The sequence below is a fragment of the Syngnathus acus genome, chromosome 24, assembly GCF_901709675.1.
Source record: "Syngnathus acus chromosome 24, fSynAcu1.2, whole genome shotgun sequence".
Taxonomy (NCBI): Eukaryota; Metazoa; Chordata; class Actinopteri; order Syngnathiformes; family Syngnathidae; genus Syngnathus; species Syngnathus acus.
In genome coordinates this window covers 2874849-2895946 of record NC_051108.1, presented here as the reverse complement: position 1 = coordinate 2895946, position 21098 = coordinate 2874849, and the positions used below count along the sequence as shown (strand labels likewise).

Here is a 21098-nt window from a genome sequence, read left to right as displayed (position 1 = left end):
ATATATCAGAATCGAGCAGGCTGTTTGAAATGTTTGACCTTCAATATCTCAGGAAGGCAGTCCAATCAGGTTTGGACTTGATGGATATGTTTTTCACCAAGGCAACCTTTGGTGTGATGCTTAAATAAAAAAGCCAGTAAACTAACTGCAACAAGGTAACCTGAGGATAATCAAGCAGAACAGAGAAAGAGCAAAAAAATAAATAAATGTCCCCCATCTTTGACGTAAGCATCGGCGCACTCTGCAATCAGTTGCTTTATTATTGATTTGGCCAATGGAAAAAACAAACAAAATGGAAGTGTCGAGACAGATGGGCAAGATTGGACGATTTAAATGTCATCCACCCATGAACAGCTTTCCACATTAACGGCCAATGACGTTTTCCCGGCTGGCGATTACCTGCCGAGGAGGTGTCGACTTCCCTTCATCTCCATCTTTTTTTATTTTTTTTATTTCCTTTTTGTTTTGTTTTTTTCTCACGCCTTCACGTGAGCCATTTAAATCGGAATGTCAACCACGTGCGAATGCGTGACCCGCCCTTGACGATACATTCTTATCAGTGCTACGGAGGGTTCGGATGTAACGTGCACAATTCAGAGGAGATTACATTGATTTACAATCGTGTCATGGAGACTCTTCGCCTACCCGGCCGTAAACAATCGTGACCCTAATCGTAGGTCAATTTAAGATTAGCCCAAACCTGAGGGACACACTTTGTGAACGCTTAGCCAGAGTTATGGTTGGAGACACACAGCCACACACATATTTATGGGTAATAACAGTGTGTCAGTGATGTGTCTTGCATGTGCGCTGAGCGACGGACAGATAACGGCTTGTCAACAGAAGCGACAAGTTGGTGTCCTTGTGCTGTCACCTCTAAGAGGGAAGACTTGCACTGGAGGGAGGCAGAAAACTTTTTTTCTGCATTTAACACTAGCTTGGGTTTGGTTTTGGAACAGTCAAACAACGGAGATGCATATTTGTTTGATATAGTATATTGTATTTTTTATATATTGTTATAAATATATTTTATAATATATATTTTCAGGCATGTGAATATGATTTATGGTTTCTTTTTTGGTTATATCTTGCTTGCTACTCTTTTAGTTTATATATATATATATATATTATTTTTGTCTTCATTTGTGTACAGTAATCTTATTTTTTTTCACGTTTGAAATAAACGAATAAATGATTTGTTATTGTTAAAATATGAAAAACAAATCATTTTTTCACATTGTAACACTCGAAAGAAAAAAAATAATAATAAAAAATTCAATGTTTTATATAGTATATTCTATTTTTTACATATTGTTATAAAAGATTTGTTTTTGTTAAAATATGAAAAACAAATCTTTTTTTTTTTTTCACATTTTAACACTCAAAAGAAAACAAATCTTTTTCACAAACCATGCACTTTTGTATCTTGTTTTCCAGTAACTGTTTTAGCGTAATTACATTAATGCCAGGAACTGCTAACACACGCAACTATAAATCGTGGTTTAATTCTTGCTGAATAGGATAACTGCTGAGTGAGTTGTAGCTGTGCCTTTTAAATAAAAAGGGATGTCCGATGTGCTTGTAACAAGATGGCAGGTCGATGGGTCGTCATTCAAGCGTGGAACTTAATGAGGAAACGCATGATGCGTAGGCTATCCAAATGCTGACATGGCCCAATTTGGACAATTTCATTTTTTTTTTTTTAGAACCCATGCGTACTCCGAAGAGGCTGAAGATCGCCGAGACCAAGTCCCGCCTGATAGCCGTGGATTGGGAATCATTGGGTTACAACATCACCCGCTGTCACACCTTCAACGTCACCATCTGTTACCACTACATGACAGCCAACAACCACAGCAAGGCCGATTGTCTGGACATGGACCCGAAAGGTACCTTAGGGTCTGTCTCACGACATAGTTACGCAATCCACGGTCTGAAACTTTCTTCTTTGCAGCACCGCGTCATATCGTAGGAAGTTTGCCACCGTACACCAACGTCAGTCTGAAGATGATTTTGACCAATCCAGAGGGACGCAAAGAGAGCGATGAAACGATTATTCAAACAGATGAAGATGGTAGGATTGTTTTTTTTTTTGGGACTCACTTATGGGTAGCATAATCCAAGTAACGCCTTTCTGTCTTTAACAGTTCCCGGTGCAGTTCCCACTCAGTCTGTAAGAGCCACGCCATTTGAGGATAGAATTCTTCTTCACTGGAAGGAACCATCAGAGCCAAATGGAATCATCACACAATATGAGGTGAAGAATAAATTCACCATCGATCGCCCCCGCCACTAGCACCTATTCTAAAGATCATCTATCTCCATCTTTCAGATCAGCTACAGCGGCCTGCGCTCTTTCGACCCGTCAGTGCCACTGCAGCGGCCGGGACTGACGGCTCTGCCCTCCAACGCTACCCACCATCTCTTCTCCCAGTTGCACCCGGGGGTCACTTACCAGCTCTCCATACGAGCATCCACCTCCAAGGGATTCGGTCCTGCGACCACTCTAAATGTCACGACTAACATTTCAGGTAGGAAATCTGTTTGTTGTCAATTTATCACCTCTATGAATATTATTCAGAATTGTTAGTGATGTAACCGAGTAATCTGTCTTTAGCGCCAACCATCGACGAGTATGATGGCTCAGAGGCCTTTCTCAATGAAACCGCAACAACCATCACGGTTTTGCTCAAACCTGCGCAGGCCAAAGGAGCACCTATAAGGTAATACAGCTATATCCATATTTAGCATAGTACCGTATTTTCCGCACTATAAGGCGCACCGGATTATAAGGCGCACCTTCAATGAATGGCCCATTTTAAAACTTTGTCCATATATAAGGCGCATCGGATTATAAGGCGCACCTTCAATGAATGGCCCATTTTAAAATTTGTCCATATATAAGATATATACATTTGGCCCGTGGGCCGGACTTTGGACACGCCTGCTGTAGTGGCTCAATATTGGTCCATATATAAGGCACACCTGATTATAAGGCGCACTGTTGGCTTTTGAGAAAATGCGAGGTTTTTAGGTGCGCCTTATAGTGCGGAAAATACGGTATAAGAAATATTTACCTTTAGATCTATACTGTTCATTTTTCATAATTCTGTAAATCTGCAGCTACAGACTGATGCTTTTTCTTATAGCGCATACCAGATCGTAGTGGAGGAAGTGAATCCACGGCGAGCACGTCGACAAGCCTCCTCTGACTGTTTTGAGGTAGTTTTATGTGTAGTAGACTCATTTTTTCAAATATAATCTAGTTTCACTAAATGCTTATTCTGGAGCCCAAGATCATAAACTGAAGTTGTTTTGCTCATCCAGGTTCCAGTTTCTTATCACAGCGCATCGACTGGTGGATCGCCGTATTATTATGCCGCTCAACTGTCCCCCAGCAACCTCCCCGAGCCCCTCCCATTCACAGTCGGAGACAACAAGACATACCAGGCATGATGTGCATGTTTGGAGAAGTTTCCCCCACATCAAGTGAAACTATTGTCTGATGGTCAATTGCTTTTTTAATCCTCAGGGTTTTTGGAATCCCCCATTGGCTCCCAGGAAGAACTACAACATCTACTTTCAAGCTGTTAGCAGCACTGAGCGGGTAAATCCATTATTTGCTCAAAGCTTCTTAGGGACTTAAATGCTTTCCAAAAGAAAAAAAAAAATCCAGTTTACTGACTTATATTTTTTGATATTTTTGGTTGCATATTGTCGTTAAAAATGTGTCCCGTGCCCACTGGTCGTTTTACAGTCATGTAGAGAAAAGAGCAAAACAGGAGAATAGTGCAAAGAAATTGAAGAATCTCATCTGAGGTGATGCAAAATGGGCCAAAATCACAGATATGATCAGAGGAGTGGATGGTGTATTTCCCACACGAGTGACAAGAGCAGGTTGAACAGGTGAAGAAAGAAAGCAAGTGGAAAGCAGGCAGGGAGAGAGAGAGAGAGAGAGAGAGAGAGAGAGAGAAGCAGCGCAGACGCAGGCTTTTGAAAACCAGTGGATACGGACAGCGGTAAAATATGACTCCTGGTAAGCTAGTTTAGTTCTTAGAGGGACGGACACAATAAGTAACAAATACAGGACTGTCTCGGAAAATTAGAATAATGTGATCAAGTTTTATTTTCTGTAATGCAATTAAAAAAAATAAAATTCAATTAATAAAAGGCTTGCAATATTTCAGTTGATTTGTAATGAATCCAGAATGTATGCCTTTTTTTTTTTTTAATTGCATTACAGAAAATAAAAACCTTTATCACAATATTCAAATTTTCTGAGACAGTCCTGTATATTGTAATATCACACACACTTCCTAGTGACTGACACAATACAGGTAATAAATATAAATAATATCACACACACTTCCTGTTAAATCCTGCCAGCAGACCTCACATTTTATTTTGTGTCTTTTTCCTTTAGGAAACTAAAACCCAGTGTTTGAGGCTTGCTACTAAAGGTAAGAGCAGCATTTAATTCATTCCCTTCTATTGAGAAAGTGTCAGGTTCCAAATACTGTCGGGTAGTCGTGTCAAAATGAAATCAGTCGATTTTTCTTTCAATGTTTTTTTTTTTCCTATTAATAACAGATTGTTGTGAACTGCATTAACAACTTCTTATCCTCTTAGCAACACCAGAGTGTTCCATAAAAGCGGACATCCACATTATGGGTATTAGAGATATAATGCTAGACAGCGAGATGTATTTGTGTGTGGGGTTGTGATGGTTTTTTTTTTTTTTTATCCGGGTCCATATGTTTGACAGCCTAATACACTGGTTTTAAAACGTGCTTATTGAACCGGAAAACTCAGACGGAGATTTGTTTTTGAGGAAAAGATGGATCGGGTGACATAGCTAACGGATAAATAGGGAGGCGGGGCGCGGTGTGGGGGGGGGCTGGATTAGGAGCCATGTTAACAAAAGATGACAATATGAAAAGGGAAAAGATCCATGCCTGGTGTTGAATTGTGAATCGACTGTAGCTAGTTCATAGTTTTAACGTCATCTTGAGGCTAAATGGATAGGTCATAGTCGGCGCACACAAGCAATGGTGTCGTTATCATAAAATAAAAAAAGAGTTTTTTCAGGCTTTAGTGAACTGACAGTCTTCTCTTTGCCCTGCTAGACCTTGAAGGATTGTTAAACTAGACTGTAAAAAGGGACATTATTTCGAGTACAATCAGCCTTAATGACCGCCGGAAGAACCATTAAAGTGGATGTAGTTGTGTATTCCATAACTGCCAGACAGCTGGATAGAGAGATGCCGTTGGTTCTTGGTGCAATCATTATTCTTTATCTATTATCCAGATTTATCAATATTTTTTCTTTTTCTTTATATATATATATATATATATATATATATGTATTTTTGTATACGTGTATATGAATGAATGAATCTTTATTTCGAACATGATTTAAAGAACAAAAAAAATAAAAAACAAACAACAAAAAACAAACAATATATATAAAAGCAAACAATATATATAAAAACAAACTCTCTCTCTCTCTCTCTATATATATAAAATATATATATATATTATTTATTTATTACATGGTTGCCCACCAAATAGACAACACAGGGTATTATTTTAAAAAAATCCGGCTTGTTTGTCAAACATTCCAAGGGTAAAGAATCATAGCAAAGTGAAATTAAAAGCAGGCCTAACTCACAACCATGGAGGCGGCCGTGGGGCGGAGCTTAAGCCTTTCCACTCGAGTTACTCTGACGTGAGGGATCGGAGCGTGTTTTGAGTGCTCAACAGTTCCTCCAAGGTTTTATTTGTTTTTAAAAATGCATGGGAGGGGGCGGGATCAAATGCTTTCTGGCCGTAGGTTCACTTTGAGGACACGTGGACCATGAAAGTTCACACAAAGAATACCGAAAGTCCCCAAGTGGTGGCTCAATTCCATTTTCAACGGTGTCTCAGTTTCCCTCTCAAATAGGAGAACAATCAAGGAAGCTCACGTTGCTAGTGTCATCATATTGCAAGTAGTTGTGAGTATTAAATAGGTCATTATTCCGATGGCGAGTTGGAAATACGAGAATTGAAGTTTTCCTGCAGTCATGTGGGAGTAAGGCGCACGAAAGGTCGCAGAGGTCAGACAACTGTCCCTTCCTTTCTCTCTCTGCCCGTCTGCGAGTTCGTGAGCGCCGAGGCGTGCATCCAGGAGGTTGGATTAAGTGTTGGTGGTCCTATTAGTTCATCTTGCCTATTGTGTATTGTCATCACTGCCTCGGGGACTTTTTGCTCCCTGGGAGTGTTTAGTTTTTTTTTTTAGTTTAGTTTATTGTTTAGCACATATTATTATAACAAATAACAGTGCAGGGAGGGAGACGAAGCCTAGGGCTTGTAAGGAGCTCCACTCCTGTATAATCAAAGTGCACAACAAACAAAGTGCTGTGACATCAAATATTATTCAAGTGTTTAAGAAAGAAAAAAAATAATAATAATATATATATATATATATATAAATGAATAAACATCAATGAATAAACACAAGCATAACTAGCTAAATATTAAATCGTCATATTTATATATGCATATATACGAAAGTGAACGTATACATACATAAACAAATACACTATACAAAATGAGAAACAAGAGAAACAAAATTTGACACTTTAGTGATGTTGAAACAATCAAAAAACACCAGGTAAGAAAATAGCTGAGCGGAAGCAGAAGAACTGCAAACAGAAAATAACAAAACAAGGAAGAATCAGGGTATAAATAGTGGTTTAAGTTGATGTTCTTAGTATGGATCAGCTGAGTGCGGTGGAGTAATTTTGGACTGGTAGGATCATGAGTGGAGAAGGTGGTGTTTCAGGTGCTTTCTAAAAGCAACCTGTGAAGATATGGATCGAATATGGATTGGTAGCTCATTCCAGAGTGAGGGCCCTCTAAAATGGATATTGTATTGATGGCGTGATGTTCGACAGGACGGTGGGTGGAGATTGTCCCCCTGTCTTGTAGGATAAGAATGTAATTCCGATACAAATGCGAAGAAATTATGAAAAGTGGCTGGAAGACAGTGTTTCCTGTATATATATTTATGGGTGTTTGTGTACTGACCTGAATAATTTTGTACAGGAATTAAAAGATACTGCCGGCATTATGAGGTCATACTTGGAACCTTGTAAATACTTTTTCTGTATTCGACTGGACGCTTGTGTGTCCTGTCGTCTTAATAGAATTGATACCGTCGCTGTATAGTAACATTACATAATGTCGCATTTCTAAAGATTTCAAACAATTTGACAACAAAAACCATACGCTGATCCAAAAAAGAAAAAGAGATTATGTTGATCTTGTTGATATTTTGCTTTGTAAGTGGATTAGGGCTCGATGGATATGCGGCATAAAATCTAGTTTTGCATTTGTCTTTATTTTGGATTATTTGGATTATCGTAATGCACTTAGAGCAATACGGGACTATTATGGTGTTATGAGATCACTACCTAGAGATTAGGAACATCAAAACAACCTTGTGCTTTTGTGATCAACAGGAAAACTACCCGACGATATGTTCTGTACTTATTAAAACGGCAACACTGCGGATATTCATAACAAAGTGAAATATTGTTGGCTAGATTTGCATTATGAATGACAGTTACCATGGTATTTATGCTGGCAGGAATATTAAAAGTCTCGATAATCACTCGATATAAAGCGCACACATGCCTTTTAAATGTACTTTTAATTTGGTATTTTTCCCATGTGACATTTGCTTTACGGAAGGCTGCACAGTTCTAATGAATTGGAGTGAAAATGTTAAATGTGCTTTTTTTTTTTTTTTTTTATTACTTTTGAACCTCACTAAGATATCATTTAATAGAAAAGATGTGACTTGATTATCATTTCCCATAAATAACAAATCATCGATTTCAATTTATTAAAATCAACGGTGAGAAGCACCAAACCGATAACTCGTCATTCTTCTCAAGGTGCGACCGAGGAACCAGAAGTCATCCCCGACCCCGCTAAGCAGACGGACCGCGTGGTGAAGATCGCCGGCATCAGCGCAGGTGTCCTCGTCTTCATACTGCTGGTGCTGGTAGCCATCTTATTGGTCAAGAAAAGGTGAGTGGCACCTCGCCCAAACCTTCCCGACGCTCACTCACATGCAGGCGAAATGAGGAACGAAAAATGTGAATTCATTCTCTTGTTTTATTGGTCTCAGTATTTGCTGTAGTTCCGCCATCTTCCATTCATCCACCATGAACGTTGATCTCCCTGTAGAAACACTTTTTTGGGAAATAGACAAACAAGAAAATGAGAAGATGACATGTTATGGTTTGGTGCTGTGAGAGATTTGGATGGACACAAAGAGATCTAACCACTCTAGAAGAATTGTTGACATTTTTGAATGTCTACAACTACAAAATGAATTCAGATTTCACACTAGACTAATCAGCTCACTCAGGTTGTTTGGTTAATAATACGGCACTTGGGTTAAGAAAGTTAAGAGGAAAAAGGTCATCAGCATGTTGGTAAAGTGTCAAATCTTTTTTTCACTGACTCAATATAATACTTAGGAGAGGATTGAGTGATAGTTTGGTGCAGAGCATCACCATGTGGCCTTACAAAGGCATTGCAGCTTAATAAAATCAAACCCTGAAAGGTACACTGCGCCCCTTTTTTCAAAAGTCAACAGTGACTTTGCATAAATAGAAGTGCAGAAATAATAAACAATTTAAGTGCATCATTTATGAGCTTGTGAACTGTAGCCAAGCAATAACACACATTAGGTTGATTTCTATTTGCTTTTGAGAATATTGATCATATCATGACGAGTGTTTTCTGCTAGAGAATCTTTGGGGAGATCAATATCCATTGTCATTGAACCTTCTTCCAATTTTGAGCAATACTGCATCTTTAAAATGGTGGGACAAGATGCCAAAGCATCAAATGAATATCCAATCTGGAGGATGAATAGTGGCAGCAGACTATTGCAAGGATTCTTAGCAGCTTATATTGAGTTCATTGTTACTCGTAAATACTTTCAGGTCATTTGTTTTCAGCTTTGAAGCGGAAATTTCTGGGAAAAGCCCTTCATGTTGAAAACAACCCGTTTTTGTTTTTGCATGACCCGAAGATGCTTTCTTCTGTTTCTGTTGTTGCTGATTGGGAGAGGACGGTATTGTCCTCATTTGCATATTCATGAACCTTATGTCTCTTTGCTTTCTGATTGGCTCACAACCCCAGGAGGACCTACTATTCGTACTCTTATTACCTGTAAGTAAACAACAAGCGAGCCAACAATCAGCCGTGTCCAACTGCTGATCTCTCACTGGGCTAATTAGTGGCTAGATGTTTTTTTTTTTTGTTTTTTTTTAAAGATGCAGTATACTTTTTTCAAGACACAACACATTTTCGCTCTGACCAACCAGCCAAAGCCATCCTCATTGACGCCCTGCCCAGGGTGGGGGACAATTCACTGCCGCCTCAAGTCATATCAGCTTTTTGCATTCAATTTTTTTTTTTTTTACATATTTAATAGCACTGAGTGAATGAGGGGGGGGGGGGGGGGGTAGCAACACAGACATAATCCAAAAGGACTGAACTGAATGTGAATTGCCCTCAGCCCTCGGTGTCCTCCACATGTTCCAAAGTCGCTCTGAGGCAGACGAGCTGTCTTCAAAAGCAGGCCAGAGTGGGACCACACGGGCCTGAGCGTGTTATTTGAAAAAAGAATGCTGCACTTGTGACTTGTAGCTCTGTGTGCATGTAAGTCATGTGACCATCCATCCACCCATCAAGTCACAGGTATCGTGAACACGGGGATGTGAACAACTGCGTTCTGTTTGAGGCTTTTTTTGTTTCGTTCCTGTGGGGGTTTGGCTGTGGGAAAAAAAAAAATCTTTATCTCTGTAGCTTGTCCTGTTTTCTTCCGACATTTTTTGCGTAACTTGGTCAGAATGAAGGGTCTGGATCTGTGGGTGCGTCATGTTTTTCTGTGGCCTTAGCGGTGGTGTGTTTTGAGAGCAAACGAGGTAACGGAAAAAAAAAAAATCAAAAGCATGTTTCCCACCTGTCTATTGGGAAGAGGTCAGAGCCGTATAAGCGTATCAGTTTGGCAACTTATTTGAAGGAACTTTCAAATTGAATCCAAATTTCTACCGTCACGGTATCAAGACGTGGAATTGGAATCACATTCATGGATTGGAAGTTGTCTGAAGTGATACATATACTATGGCTCTGGGTGTAGGACTTTCCTGCATGCTTTGTCATGCTCAAAGTCTCTCCTGGGAATACTCATCAGTTTTTATTCACATATCAAACTTGTTTACTTCTCCTGGAAATACTTTGATTTGTCTGTGCCTTTTCCCAAATACAAATTTATTTTTACTGTATTATTCGAGAACAGCCTGCGGAGAAAAATATTTCGATGCATCGATCCTGAAGTGCTCCTCTCATAATGCTCGACTCGATATGACCTCTGTATGGTGTGTTTAGCAAATGCCGTACCTTGCTGCCTTATTTCAAATGGACTAATTTAATTCACACAACATTCCTCTGGGAAGTTCTTTGGCTAACCCGACCGAGGTCAAGGGTTATTTTCGCTCCTTGGGTTGAGCCCGGGTACATGCTGCCATTTGCTCTTTTCACATTGGCCATCCTTGCCTGTTTCTTTTCCTCCTCTTTGTTTTCTTCCTCTCCTCTTTTTCCTCTGCATCTTGAATCAGTCGCCTGCAGCCCACAGCTTGGCTAGATATTGTTGGAGAAAGTCGTTTTGAAACTATAAATTGCTCGGATAAATGCCAGATAAATAAAGTGAGGCAGTGTCCTGCAGGCCAGCTGATAAATCATTTGAATGTTACCTGACTCCGATGGTCTTTTTTTTTTTTTTTTTACCCCTGTGACAGGAAGCTGGCCAAAAAGCGTAAGGATGCCATCGGAACCACCCGGCAGGAAATGACACATATGGTGAACGCCATGGACCGCAGCTACGCCGATCAGAGCACTCTGCACGCCGAGGACCCCATGGCGGTGACCTTCATGGACACGCACAACAACAGATGTACAATTGATTTCTTCTAAATATGAACACATGACGTTGCGAAACATCTGCTTTCGGTAGTCCATCCTATTTTCAAATCAGTTGTGGGAGTGTAAAATTGCGATGCTTCCTCCCCCGCAGTGCCCAACGATCCGCTGGTCCCCACTGCTGTGTTAGGTGAGACCCCCCCAACCCCCCAGTCGGTTGAATGTGTCACATTTCTCACCCCAGCAAACAGCCCGTAGCGGTCACCCGTCACCGTCATCTTCAGTCTCAGTCTTTCCTTGTCTTGTACGTCCCCTTGCATCATTTTGCCGTTACAAGCAGTTCCCATTTACAATGCCTGATCTCATCAGCATCTAATTCAATCTCGGAGTCTCTTCTTGGCGAGCGTATGGGAAAGTTGAGGCTCAAGTCGCAATGTGGCGTATTTGAGCCTTGCGGAGTAAGATATCAAAACAAGACGTCGTTGAGTCGCTCTCGTGTGAAAACGTAACTCCTCGCAGCCAAGCAGACTGTGTTTACACTTACGTCAATGTTTTTCTCGTTCCCGCTGAGCATTTTGGATAGTCTGCGTAATTACAACCCCTACTCCCCCGTGACCTAATTATTTCCATATTTTTGACTGGTTTTGAGAGGCGTTTAATTCCCAGCCCTGCAAAAGCAACAGATTCGGATGCTTGAGAAGGAGTGTGTTGTCAATACTGGCATCTGTGGTATTTACTCTGGACTCATGAAAGATTTCATTTGTGCCAAACACTCGCCCCAGTTGTTGGTTTCGATCCTTTGGAACGCACCCACAAGGCGTCCAAAATCTCCCAAGAGCCACCAAACTGTGTTGATCATGTTTTTTCGTAACCTTTAATTCAGACTGAAAGCTGCTGTTCCACCCTGTCCCGGGTTATCACGTCACGGGATCGGAGGGAGTAGCGGAGAAGTCGAATTGAAAGACGCTGTCAGGTCAGGTTTAGCGTTAATTGGCCTGACGAGGGCAATAACAAAGCTTAGCAGTCGTTAATGAGCTAACAAGTCCTCGGAGCAAAAGGAAAGCGTCGGGTGGGTGGATGCAATACACAACATCAGGTTGTGTAGCTTCGAGATTATACGCAGTAACCTCACAATGGCACGACAATGTCGGCCAAAATAAAAGTGTGCTTTTCGTCACTATAGTTCCGATTTTTTTTTTATGCCTCATCATCTATCACTAGTAACCATTTCCCCATTCCCAACCGGTCTGCGGTGACATCATTCATTCCATGTGACCCTATGTGAAATTACGCTTATCCCACAGTCTGATTTGTTTTATTTTTCCCTTGCTGCTTGGATATGTAGTTCCAATCACAGGTAGGCATCAAAATGTAAAAATAATAATAAGCAAGCTGATAATAACATGTTGTATTTTCCGGACGATAAGGCGCACCTAAAAACCTAAAATTTTCTCAAAAGCCGACAGTGCGCCTTATGTATGGACCAAATTCCTAAATTTAAACTGGCCAAAAGCATTGTGTCATGAAATCAATCATAAGTGGCCCGCTGAAGACTATGAATTAAAAAGACGATGGATCATTATTTTGTGATTATAAAGTCATTTGTTGCGTCTAAAGTTGAAATAAAAAAGATAAAATGGAGAATGATTTGGATTAAAAATCTGACATGATGCATTAATGGTGCACCTTATAGTCCGGTGCGCCTTGTATAAGGACAAAGTTTGAAAATGGGCCATTCATTGAAGCTGCGCCTTCTAGTCCGGTGCGCCTTGTAGTCCGGGAAATACGGTAATTGGAAATACATTTGAATGGATTCACCTAGTTGCCAGCTTTAACCTCAAATGATCTCCTCCTTACACACACAGACGAGAATCATAGCGCATCAGCGGCAGAGAACAGCAGACTTCTAGATGTGCCCCGCTATCACTGCGAAGGCACCGAATCTCCTTATCAGACGGGACAGCTCCACCCCGCCATCAGAGTGGCCGACCTCTTGCAGCACATTAACTTGATGAAGACGTCCGACAGCTATGGCTTTAAGGAGGAGTACGAAGTAAGTCCGCAGGAAAATCAAATTTGCTGTTGTATTTATATTTGTAAATCATGTTTTCTATTTTGTGTGTGTTGTTGGTGATGCAGAGTTTTTTCGAAGGCCAGTCAGCAACCTGGGACGTGGCAAAGAAAGAGCAAAACCGCACCAAGAACCGATATGGCAACATAATAGCCTGTGAGCAAAAAAAAAGAAATCAATATTGCATAATTTTTTAAATTCCAGGAGAATGAATTGGAGAAAAGAAGAAATGGAGCAACACAATAGAAAAAGATACACAACATGTATTGATGGTTGTTTCTTTTCATCCATCTCACTTTTTTTTTTTTCTCTTTCCATATCTCCTCCTTTCCATTGTGTCCTTCTGTCTCTATCTCCAGATGATCATTCACGGGTTATTCTCCAGCCCATGGAAGATGACCCCTCCTCCGACTACATCAACGCCAACTACATCGATGTAAGTGGAAACGCTCCGAATGCTACTATTGGCTCCCAACGAAACCAACGAAACCACACTCCCTCGCTCGTATGTCAGGCCTCTCTACCTTTAATTGCATCTCCAAGACATCCCATTGCTCCCATTTTCACGCATCTCAGAATGTATTCTTTGAAAAATGTATTTGGATGTATAACATTTGTTTATTTAGCAGATAAAAGTATTGATTATTTTGATTACATTCACCACGCTGGACAAGTAACTGAAATCAAACCTTTTTTTTTTGTTTTTCCATCCATCATCTTCAACCATTTTCATTTCACCTGCAGTCACCTTTACAACAACTTGTTTTGGTTATGTTCTGTAAAATCTTGTTATAAGATTGCTTGCTTGCCACTCTAGAAGTAGAATTTATAGACTGGGCACTTCCTGATGCTTCAAATTTATAATTAAGACAGCGATCTCAGAATTTTATGAATAAAAAAAAAAAATTGTCCTTTCTATTTCATCTAATTCTAGTTTTTTTTTGTGTGTTTTGTCTTTTCATGTCCATCCACATGTCATGTCAATGCAACTTTTCTGTTTCTGGTTGACGCTCACTGACATGATTGTGCTCTCTTTCTTTCCTTGCTTCCTTCCTTCCTTTCTTCCACTCGTTCTTTCTGCCTGTGGCTTGGCCTGTAGATTTGGCTGTACAGGGATGTAAGTATCACTGTGGACTCTTCCATTCATTTACATCCATCCATGCACCAAGTCGTCAAATGCTCAAGGCCAAGCTCTTGTCTCCACTTTTCACGTTTTGGAGAGATTTCACCTCATCTCGTGCTACTTTTTTTTTTTTCTTCCCTCTCTTTGCACCACTATCGCTACTCCCTTTTTGTGTCTCATGTTGTAAAGGTGACACGTTTTTCATCTGTTAAATATATCAGCAATGATTGAATCTTAAATACTCATCCCTTTCCTTTTAACCACATAATAAATGCCTAGATGTAAATCTTGGAGATGATGCTCTTAATGTTGGCTGGGAGAAACCTAAGCTGCTATTTTATTTGACAATCTCGTTGAAATGTGACTAAAATTCACCTTTTTTTCCAGGGTTATCAGAGACCAAGCCACTACATTGCTACTCAGGGTGAGCAAATGATATTTATAACAATACAAAGTCATGTTAGAAGATGTTATAATGTCCTAAAGATGGTTTGCATTTGCAGGCCCCGTGCACGAGACCGTGTATGACTTCTGGAGGATGGTGTGGCAAGAACAGTCGGCCTGTATCGTCATGGTGACCAATCTGGTCGAGGTCGGAAGGGTAAGTTGCTCTTTCTCTTCTCGGTGATTAAAAATATCTTTCGGACAGTTGATACTAGTTTTGTGTGCTTGGTTTTTTGTTGGACAGGTGAAGTGTTACAAGTACTGGCCAGATGATGCCGAGGTGTACGGTGACTTCAAGGTGACCTTTGTGGAAGTGGAGCCGCTTGCTGAATATGTGGTCCGCACGTTCACATTGGAGAGGGTGAGTCGAAGGCACTAGATAGGGAATGATTTGAAACGATCACATTTTCATCATTCTTTTTTTTTTTTTCTCCTTAGCGTGGATTCAACGAAGTGCGAGAAGTCAAGCAGTTCCACTTCACAGGCTGGCCCGATCACGGTGTTCCGTATCACGCCACGGGATTGCTTTCCTTCATCCGTAGGGTTAAAATTTCCAATCCACCCTCTGCCGGGCCTATTGTGGTCCACTGCAGGTAAAAAAAAATAAATAAAAAAACTCGACATCCGTTCAAATGTGAGAATAGAAATTAATTTTTTGTGGTCCATGTACAGTGCCGGGGCAGGACGCACAGGCTGCTTCATAGTCATTGACATCATGTTGGACATGGCAGAGAGGGAAGGCGTGGTGGACATCTACAACTGCGTCAAGGCGCTTCGGTCCAGGAGGATCAACATGGTACAGACTGAGGTGACTGCATTACCCATCATCCATCCGCATCAACATGCTAGGGGCAGACACGGTAAACAACGCACTGTTGGACTCGGGACACGCAACGGTACAGGCTGAAGGGACGACCACATCCATAACATCTTTCATCTCTTTGTTTGTGATGTGCACTCACACCAGTGTCATGAAGGTCAAAAAGATGACCAAAAAAAGCCATAGAGGTCAAGTTATTTTCCAGTTTTAGAGCTAAAAATTCCCAACTTGATTTGGATTAGCTTTTGATTAGTCATTTACTGCCATCTAGTGGTAGCTTAAAAACAGCAGTTGTTTACAATCTGATTACTGCTTTCTTGAAATAGAATTGATAAAGATAAATTAATCCTATATTGGCATTGCCAGACAAAACTTTTTTATTTACATTTTACAGCTATCTTTTAGACCCAATTTTGTAATGCTGAAATTTATATTTTTTAAACCCTCATTGGAACACTTCGATTAGTAAATACTTTACCTTTCGAAATTCATTTTAGAAGTGACTTGGAAAATGTTAATTTGAGTCTTCGTTGATCATCTCCATAATTCCACCCGCCATCCACTCCACCTCACTCACTGTATGTTTTCTCACCCCCAACAAGTTGTCGCAGTCAGCGATTATTGTTTTCTTCAAAACGTGTGTGCACGCGTGTGTGATGGTAAAACACGGGCGTCTCGTGCATTCTCCAGGAGCAGTACATATTCATCCACGATGCCATCTTAGAGGCGTGTCTCTGCGGGGAAACGGCCATTCCCGTCTGTGAGTTCAAAGCAGCTTTCTATGAGCTCATCCGTATCGACTCCCAGACCAACTCGTCCCACCTGAAGGACGAATTTCAAGTAATGTTTCTTTCTTCAAAATGACTCAACTCACTCACCCATGCACATATTTTGCCCTTTTGTTTGGAACACAATGAACTCATATGAATGATTTTGTCCTCCAGACTTTAAACTCAGTGACTCCTCAGCCTCAGCCTGAAGACTGCAGCATCGCGTTGTTGCCTAGGAACCAAGATAAGAACCGCTTCATGGACGGACTTCCGCCTGACAGATGTCTGCCCTTCCTCATCACGATCGATGGCGAAAGTAGCAATTACATCAACGCGGCGCTCATGGATGTAAGTTCCCACGAACAATACATTCCGTTGGACATTGTACGATATAGTGCCTTAACACTGTTTGATAAGTAAAAGGTAGAATACTTCATGAAGACACCACTGGTCAAACATTTTAGAAGCCTAAAAAAAATCTGCATACCTAAAAATGCCTAACTGAGAAATGGAGGTTGTTCTAAAACTTTTGACCAGTAGAAAACATGCAAAGATATCGATGCATGTGTTTATTATTCACACATACAGTCTCCCCTCCCTGTTTGTGTGATGCTGTGTTTGTGGTTTAAGCACACAAGAAAGCTAGAGACAAATCCAGGTTTCAATTAAAAAAAAAACGAAATATTTATTGTGCAGTTTCTTGGGAGTGACATAGTGCGGCTTGTTTACATGAGAAATTAGAAGGATGTCGATGGAAAGCAATCCACTGCCATTAGGAAAGAACTCTAAAGTGATTTTAGTATTATGGAGTCTAAAACTTGCTTCGATACAAAAACAATCATTTTTTTATGTCAAATATCCAGTCGTTCTTTTCCTCTGCCATCCTATTAAATTCTCATGAATATTTTTGATAGTGTGACTTGTGAGGTGAGGACTTGCTAATGGCTGCATGGTTCTATTTTCATGGTGAGTAATGAAAACCCAACTTTCAGGGCCAACGTAGTAGGATTGTGATTCAATCTGATGGACTTGAGTTTGTAGTATTTGCGTCTTAGTTAAACTTGCCTTTGGCCTCTCTCTAACCAAGCTGTCAGAGGAGTTCCAGGTAATGGGATTTCACTTCAAATATTCCAATACTGGATTTGTTTCATGGCTTTGCTGTCTTTCCACCACGTTCAATGTCTTGCCATAAACGCCCGAGTTCACATGCCCCCCCCCACTACCATTGGCTGGCTGTATAGCGTCGGTTCATTACGACACGTTTTATGTCGACGGAATATCAAGTGGACCCTCGTCGATGTTTATGTGGCGCATGCTACTCACCACCACCCCTGCATGATCAAACATCTAGATGATTAAGCTACCCTGTTTGCGTGTCACCTATTATGACCGGACATTTTTTTTTCTTTCTTTGTTGTTTACCTTCAGAGCTACAGACAGCCGGCCGCCTTCATCGTCACCCAGCACCCGCTGCCCAATACGGTCAAAGACTTTTGGCGCCTGGTGTACGACTACGGATGCACCAGTCTGGTGATGCTCAATGAGATTGACCTAGCGCAGGTACGTTGGGACACTGGTGACTGCAGAGTACCGTAAATCTCCGACTATAAAGCGCGACTTTTGAACCCGGAATCACGGGTTTTAGCTGGTGCGGCTTATAGTCCAGTGCGGCTTATAGTCCAAAAATTACCTAAGTGTGTGTTTTTCAAATCTAATGCTGAGTTGTCTCCACAGGGCTGTCCCCAGTACTGGCCGGAAGAAGGCATGTTGCGTTACGGGCCCGTCCAGGTCGAATGTATGTCCTGCTCGATGGACTGTGATGTGATCAGCAGGCTGTTCAGAGTCTGCAACCTCACAAGAGTGAGTATTCAAACGCTGTAGTCACATGTCACACCCACCTAACCGTCGCTATCCATTGATGTGTTAGCCTCAGGAAGGCTACTTGATGGTTCGTCAGTTCCAGTACTTGGGCTGGGCGGGTCACAGGGAGGTCCCGGCCTCCAAGAGGTCCTTCCTGAAGCTCATCCTGCAGGTGGACCAGTGGCAGCATGAGGGAGAGGAGGGGGAGGGAAGAACCATCGTCCATTGCCTGTGAGTAAGCGCTTGGCAAAGATTCAACGTTGGCGAATGGCGGTTCATTTCTTAGCCTACCACTAGGGGAGCACACGTAACCCTTCCTAATTCACGTTTTTGCGTATTCGGGGAAACATGACGCAATAATAACTGCTCAAACTTGAATGAACTATAGAATTGAATTGATTATTTTGGAGTCAATTGATGGAGAACACAAACCAAAACTAACTTCCTTGTTGTGTTTGTGAAGAAACGGCGGCGGGCGCAGTGGCGTGTTCTGTGCCAGCAGCATTGTGTGCGAGATGGCCAAGAGGCAGAGCGTGGTTGACGTCTTCCACGCCGTCAAAACATTAAGGAACAGCAAACCCAACATGGTGGACGCTCCGGTAAGGCCAAAACATTAAAAAACACATTTTAGATGGGAATACACAAATCTGACGTTTGTGGTGTGTCTACAGGAGCAGTACAGGTTCTGCTACGACCTTGCACTGGAGTTCATCGAGTCCTCTTAAACAAGTGGGAAGATGGCGAAGGAGAGCAGGAAAACCCTGGCTAGTCCTTCCAGACCAAGTCAGTCTTATGGATGTGTGCCGAGGAGACTTTGAAAGCTCCTTTATGCTGAAATTGTACAGCTTCTTGAGTGCCAGTGAGCCCCCTGGATGTGAGGGGCCCACAAGTCAAAACGATGTTTAGTCTCTCTCCACGCTCCGTAACTGCCACCAGCTTGAGATGATCACCATCATCACAATGTTCTCTTGAAGCTCTTTTGGAGCAAACAGAATCAGTCCCTTAAACGCGTTAACTAACCGAAAGATCACTTCGAGAGACTGACTCAAAAGATAGTTTACATGTTGAGTATTATTAGGCTTTTTTTATTTTTATTTTTTCACGTCATGAAGAAAAACTTGTAGTCAAAAGAAATGTGATTTTTATTTTTATTTGTGTCGGGGTTTTTTTTCTTATTTGGACTGATTTTTTATTTTAAAGCACATTTGAGTTTTTATTGCATTGTACTCCAGGGCTGGGCCCAACACGCTTTCAATTTATCACAATGGAGGTCCTTGGAGAGAGAAGGAGTAATTAGTAATTAGCGCCGCAGTCTGATTGGTTCACTTGGAGCATTAGCGGTATCCCTTGGCTTCGTTTACTTTGTGCACTGGCGGCCTAAGCGACATTTTCTCTCTCGTTATGTCGCCGCGGATGTTTTATTCATAAGCCAAAGACTTGTTGTAAATATGTGTATACGGTTGAAGCACATTGTTCGTATTTATTGTTTACTTGCTTCTGAGAACAATCATTCTTCGCTTCGCCAACACCGTCAAGCGCCACGATGTAACGGGCCAACCAGTGAGCGGAGAGTGTAAGAACAAGCTGTATATCGGAGCATTAGAGGTACGCTAGTTTTTTTTGTTTTTAAGTATTTACTCTGTAGTATTGTCTTGTTTTGATTCAAAATGAGCCTGTGACGTTATTGTGCTTTATTTGGTGAAGAAAAAAAAAAAATTCAGCCCCCCCCCCCACCCCCCGTCGTGCTCAGTGCAGTATTTGAGCTCAAGGTCCGAATGGGATGTGCTGTTTTCTGTCCCGCCAGCAGCGAAAGCGACGCTTGTGCCTAAACATTTTTTTTTTTTTTGGAGTTATTGTTTCAAGCGGCATCCTGGATGGAGAGCAGACTTTGTCGAATGCATCCTCGCTTAACCGATACGATGTTGACTTGTGGTGACTGATGTGTTTCTGTTTTGCACAAGCTCCATTGAGGCAAAAAAAAAAAAAAAAAAAGTTTGTATATAGAATATAAGATTTTTTTGGCTCTAGTGAGGTTGCATCCTATACATACTAGTAAGGCTCTAATGTTGAGATTTATCGGACGGACAAAATGTTACACTTTGTACAAACAAATGTTTAATGTTAATTCTCTCGATGGAATCGGAATTGTTTTTATGTTCCTGGTATATATTTTTTTTCCGTTTAAAAAAAAAAAAAAAAAAAAAAAAAAAAGGATGTCAAGCAATAGTGAAAGGGCGCAATTAGAGTGACAACCACGGTCAACAATGAGTGACGTTTGCTGCCAAGCCAGTCTGATTATAAAGTCAATATTCATAGTTATTGTCTGTAATGTTTGGCTTCTTTGCTGTAATAAAATAAAAACAGATCACTGCTTTCAAAAAGACTCTAGTTTAAATAATCACACCGACAATCACTTCATTGATGTTATTTGTAACTGACCTTTTCCGGACTCTTCTTTCATCCCTCCATTTTCATCCACTGATCCACATTCGGAGAGATCCCAGGCCAGCCGGGAGATCATCAAGAAAATGCATTTCTTCAGATCTTCTGCTTGACCATAGGTGAGTTGCATCTCTTCCCCAGAAGGTGAACCAATTCCTGATTGATGACTTCTATCTTGTCCTGGTGGCCTCCCACAGCAAAACATTTCCACCAAAAAAAAAAAAAGGCATACAGGTTCACTGTACAGTAAAAATAACTTTTGAAAAGAGCCGACCTGTTACTATGACAACAGGGAAGGTTGGAATGTTTATAATTACAAGCAAATGCCGCACAACCCCCATGTTTTCTTCAAAAAGTTTAATTTGCATCTTTATTTACACACGGTGGACGGCAGTAGTTTTAAAGACTCAAATTATACTTTTAAACACAAAGCAAGAAGGAAAAAAAAAAAATGAATTGTTGGATCCAAAATGTACGGTAAATGTGCCCGGGGTAAAGAAACCTCTTAAAGGAAATATTCATTTTGAAAAGAATCTTATAAACACTAACCAATCTGTAGAATGCTGTAATAGTGAGCAGCAA

The 21098-nt window shown here is 41.0% G+C and overlaps 1 protein-coding gene across 22 annotated transcripts in view; it reads left to right on the top strand.

The window, feature by feature from the left end:
• Positions 1-20442, top strand: part of ptprk (protein tyrosine phosphatase receptor type K) — a 52504-nt gene extending 32062 nt beyond the window's left edge. For 2 of the 22 annotated variants that reach the window (XM_037245391.1, XM_037245383.1), the window contains 31 exons: positions 1707-1889; positions 1955-2074; positions 2148-2257; positions 2333-2531; positions 2618-2723; positions 3150-3222; positions 3328-3450; positions 3533-3607; positions 4424-4460; positions 7944-8079; positions 9205-9234; positions 10866-11020; positions 11141-11176; positions 12332-12343; positions 12852-13039; positions 13114-13213; positions 13417-13562; positions 14157-14174; positions 14568-14604; positions 14684-14781; positions 14869-14985; positions 15063-15217; positions 15297-15432; positions 16135-16284; positions 16389-16562; positions 17302-17319; positions 17643-17774; positions 17949-18074; positions 18142-18305; positions 18538-18673; positions 18746-20442. In XM_037245391.1, coding sequence (XP_037101286.1) covers positions 1707-1889; positions 1955-2074; positions 2148-2257; positions 2333-2531; positions 2618-2723; positions 3150-3222; positions 3328-3450; positions 3533-3607; positions 4424-4460; positions 7944-8079; positions 9205-9234; positions 10866-11020; positions 11141-11176; positions 12332-12343; positions 12852-13039; positions 13114-13213; positions 13417-13562; positions 14157-14174; positions 14568-14604; positions 14684-14781; positions 14869-14985; positions 15063-15217; positions 15297-15432; positions 16135-16284; positions 16389-16562; positions 17302-17319; positions 17643-17774; positions 17949-18074; positions 18142-18305; positions 18538-18673; positions 18746-18799 — 3344 coding nt within the window. In that variant the 3' untranslated portion in view covers positions 18800-20442. The remainder of the gene's footprint in view (positions 1-1706; positions 1890-1954; positions 2075-2147; positions 2258-2332; positions 2532-2617; positions 2724-3149; positions 3223-3327; positions 3451-3532; positions 3608-4423; positions 4461-7943; positions 8080-9204; positions 9235-10865; positions 11021-11140; positions 11177-12331; positions 12344-12851; positions 13040-13113; positions 13214-13416; positions 13563-14156; positions 14175-14567; positions 14605-14683; positions 14782-14868; positions 14986-15062; positions 15218-15296; positions 15433-16134; positions 16285-16388; positions 16563-17301; positions 17320-17642; positions 17775-17948; positions 18075-18141; positions 18306-18537; positions 18674-18745) is intronic. The other 20 variants (XM_037245385.1, XM_037245384.1, XM_037245394.1 and 17 more) reach the window with 20 other exon arrangements.
• The last annotated feature ends 656 nt before the right edge of the window (positions 20443-21098 follow it).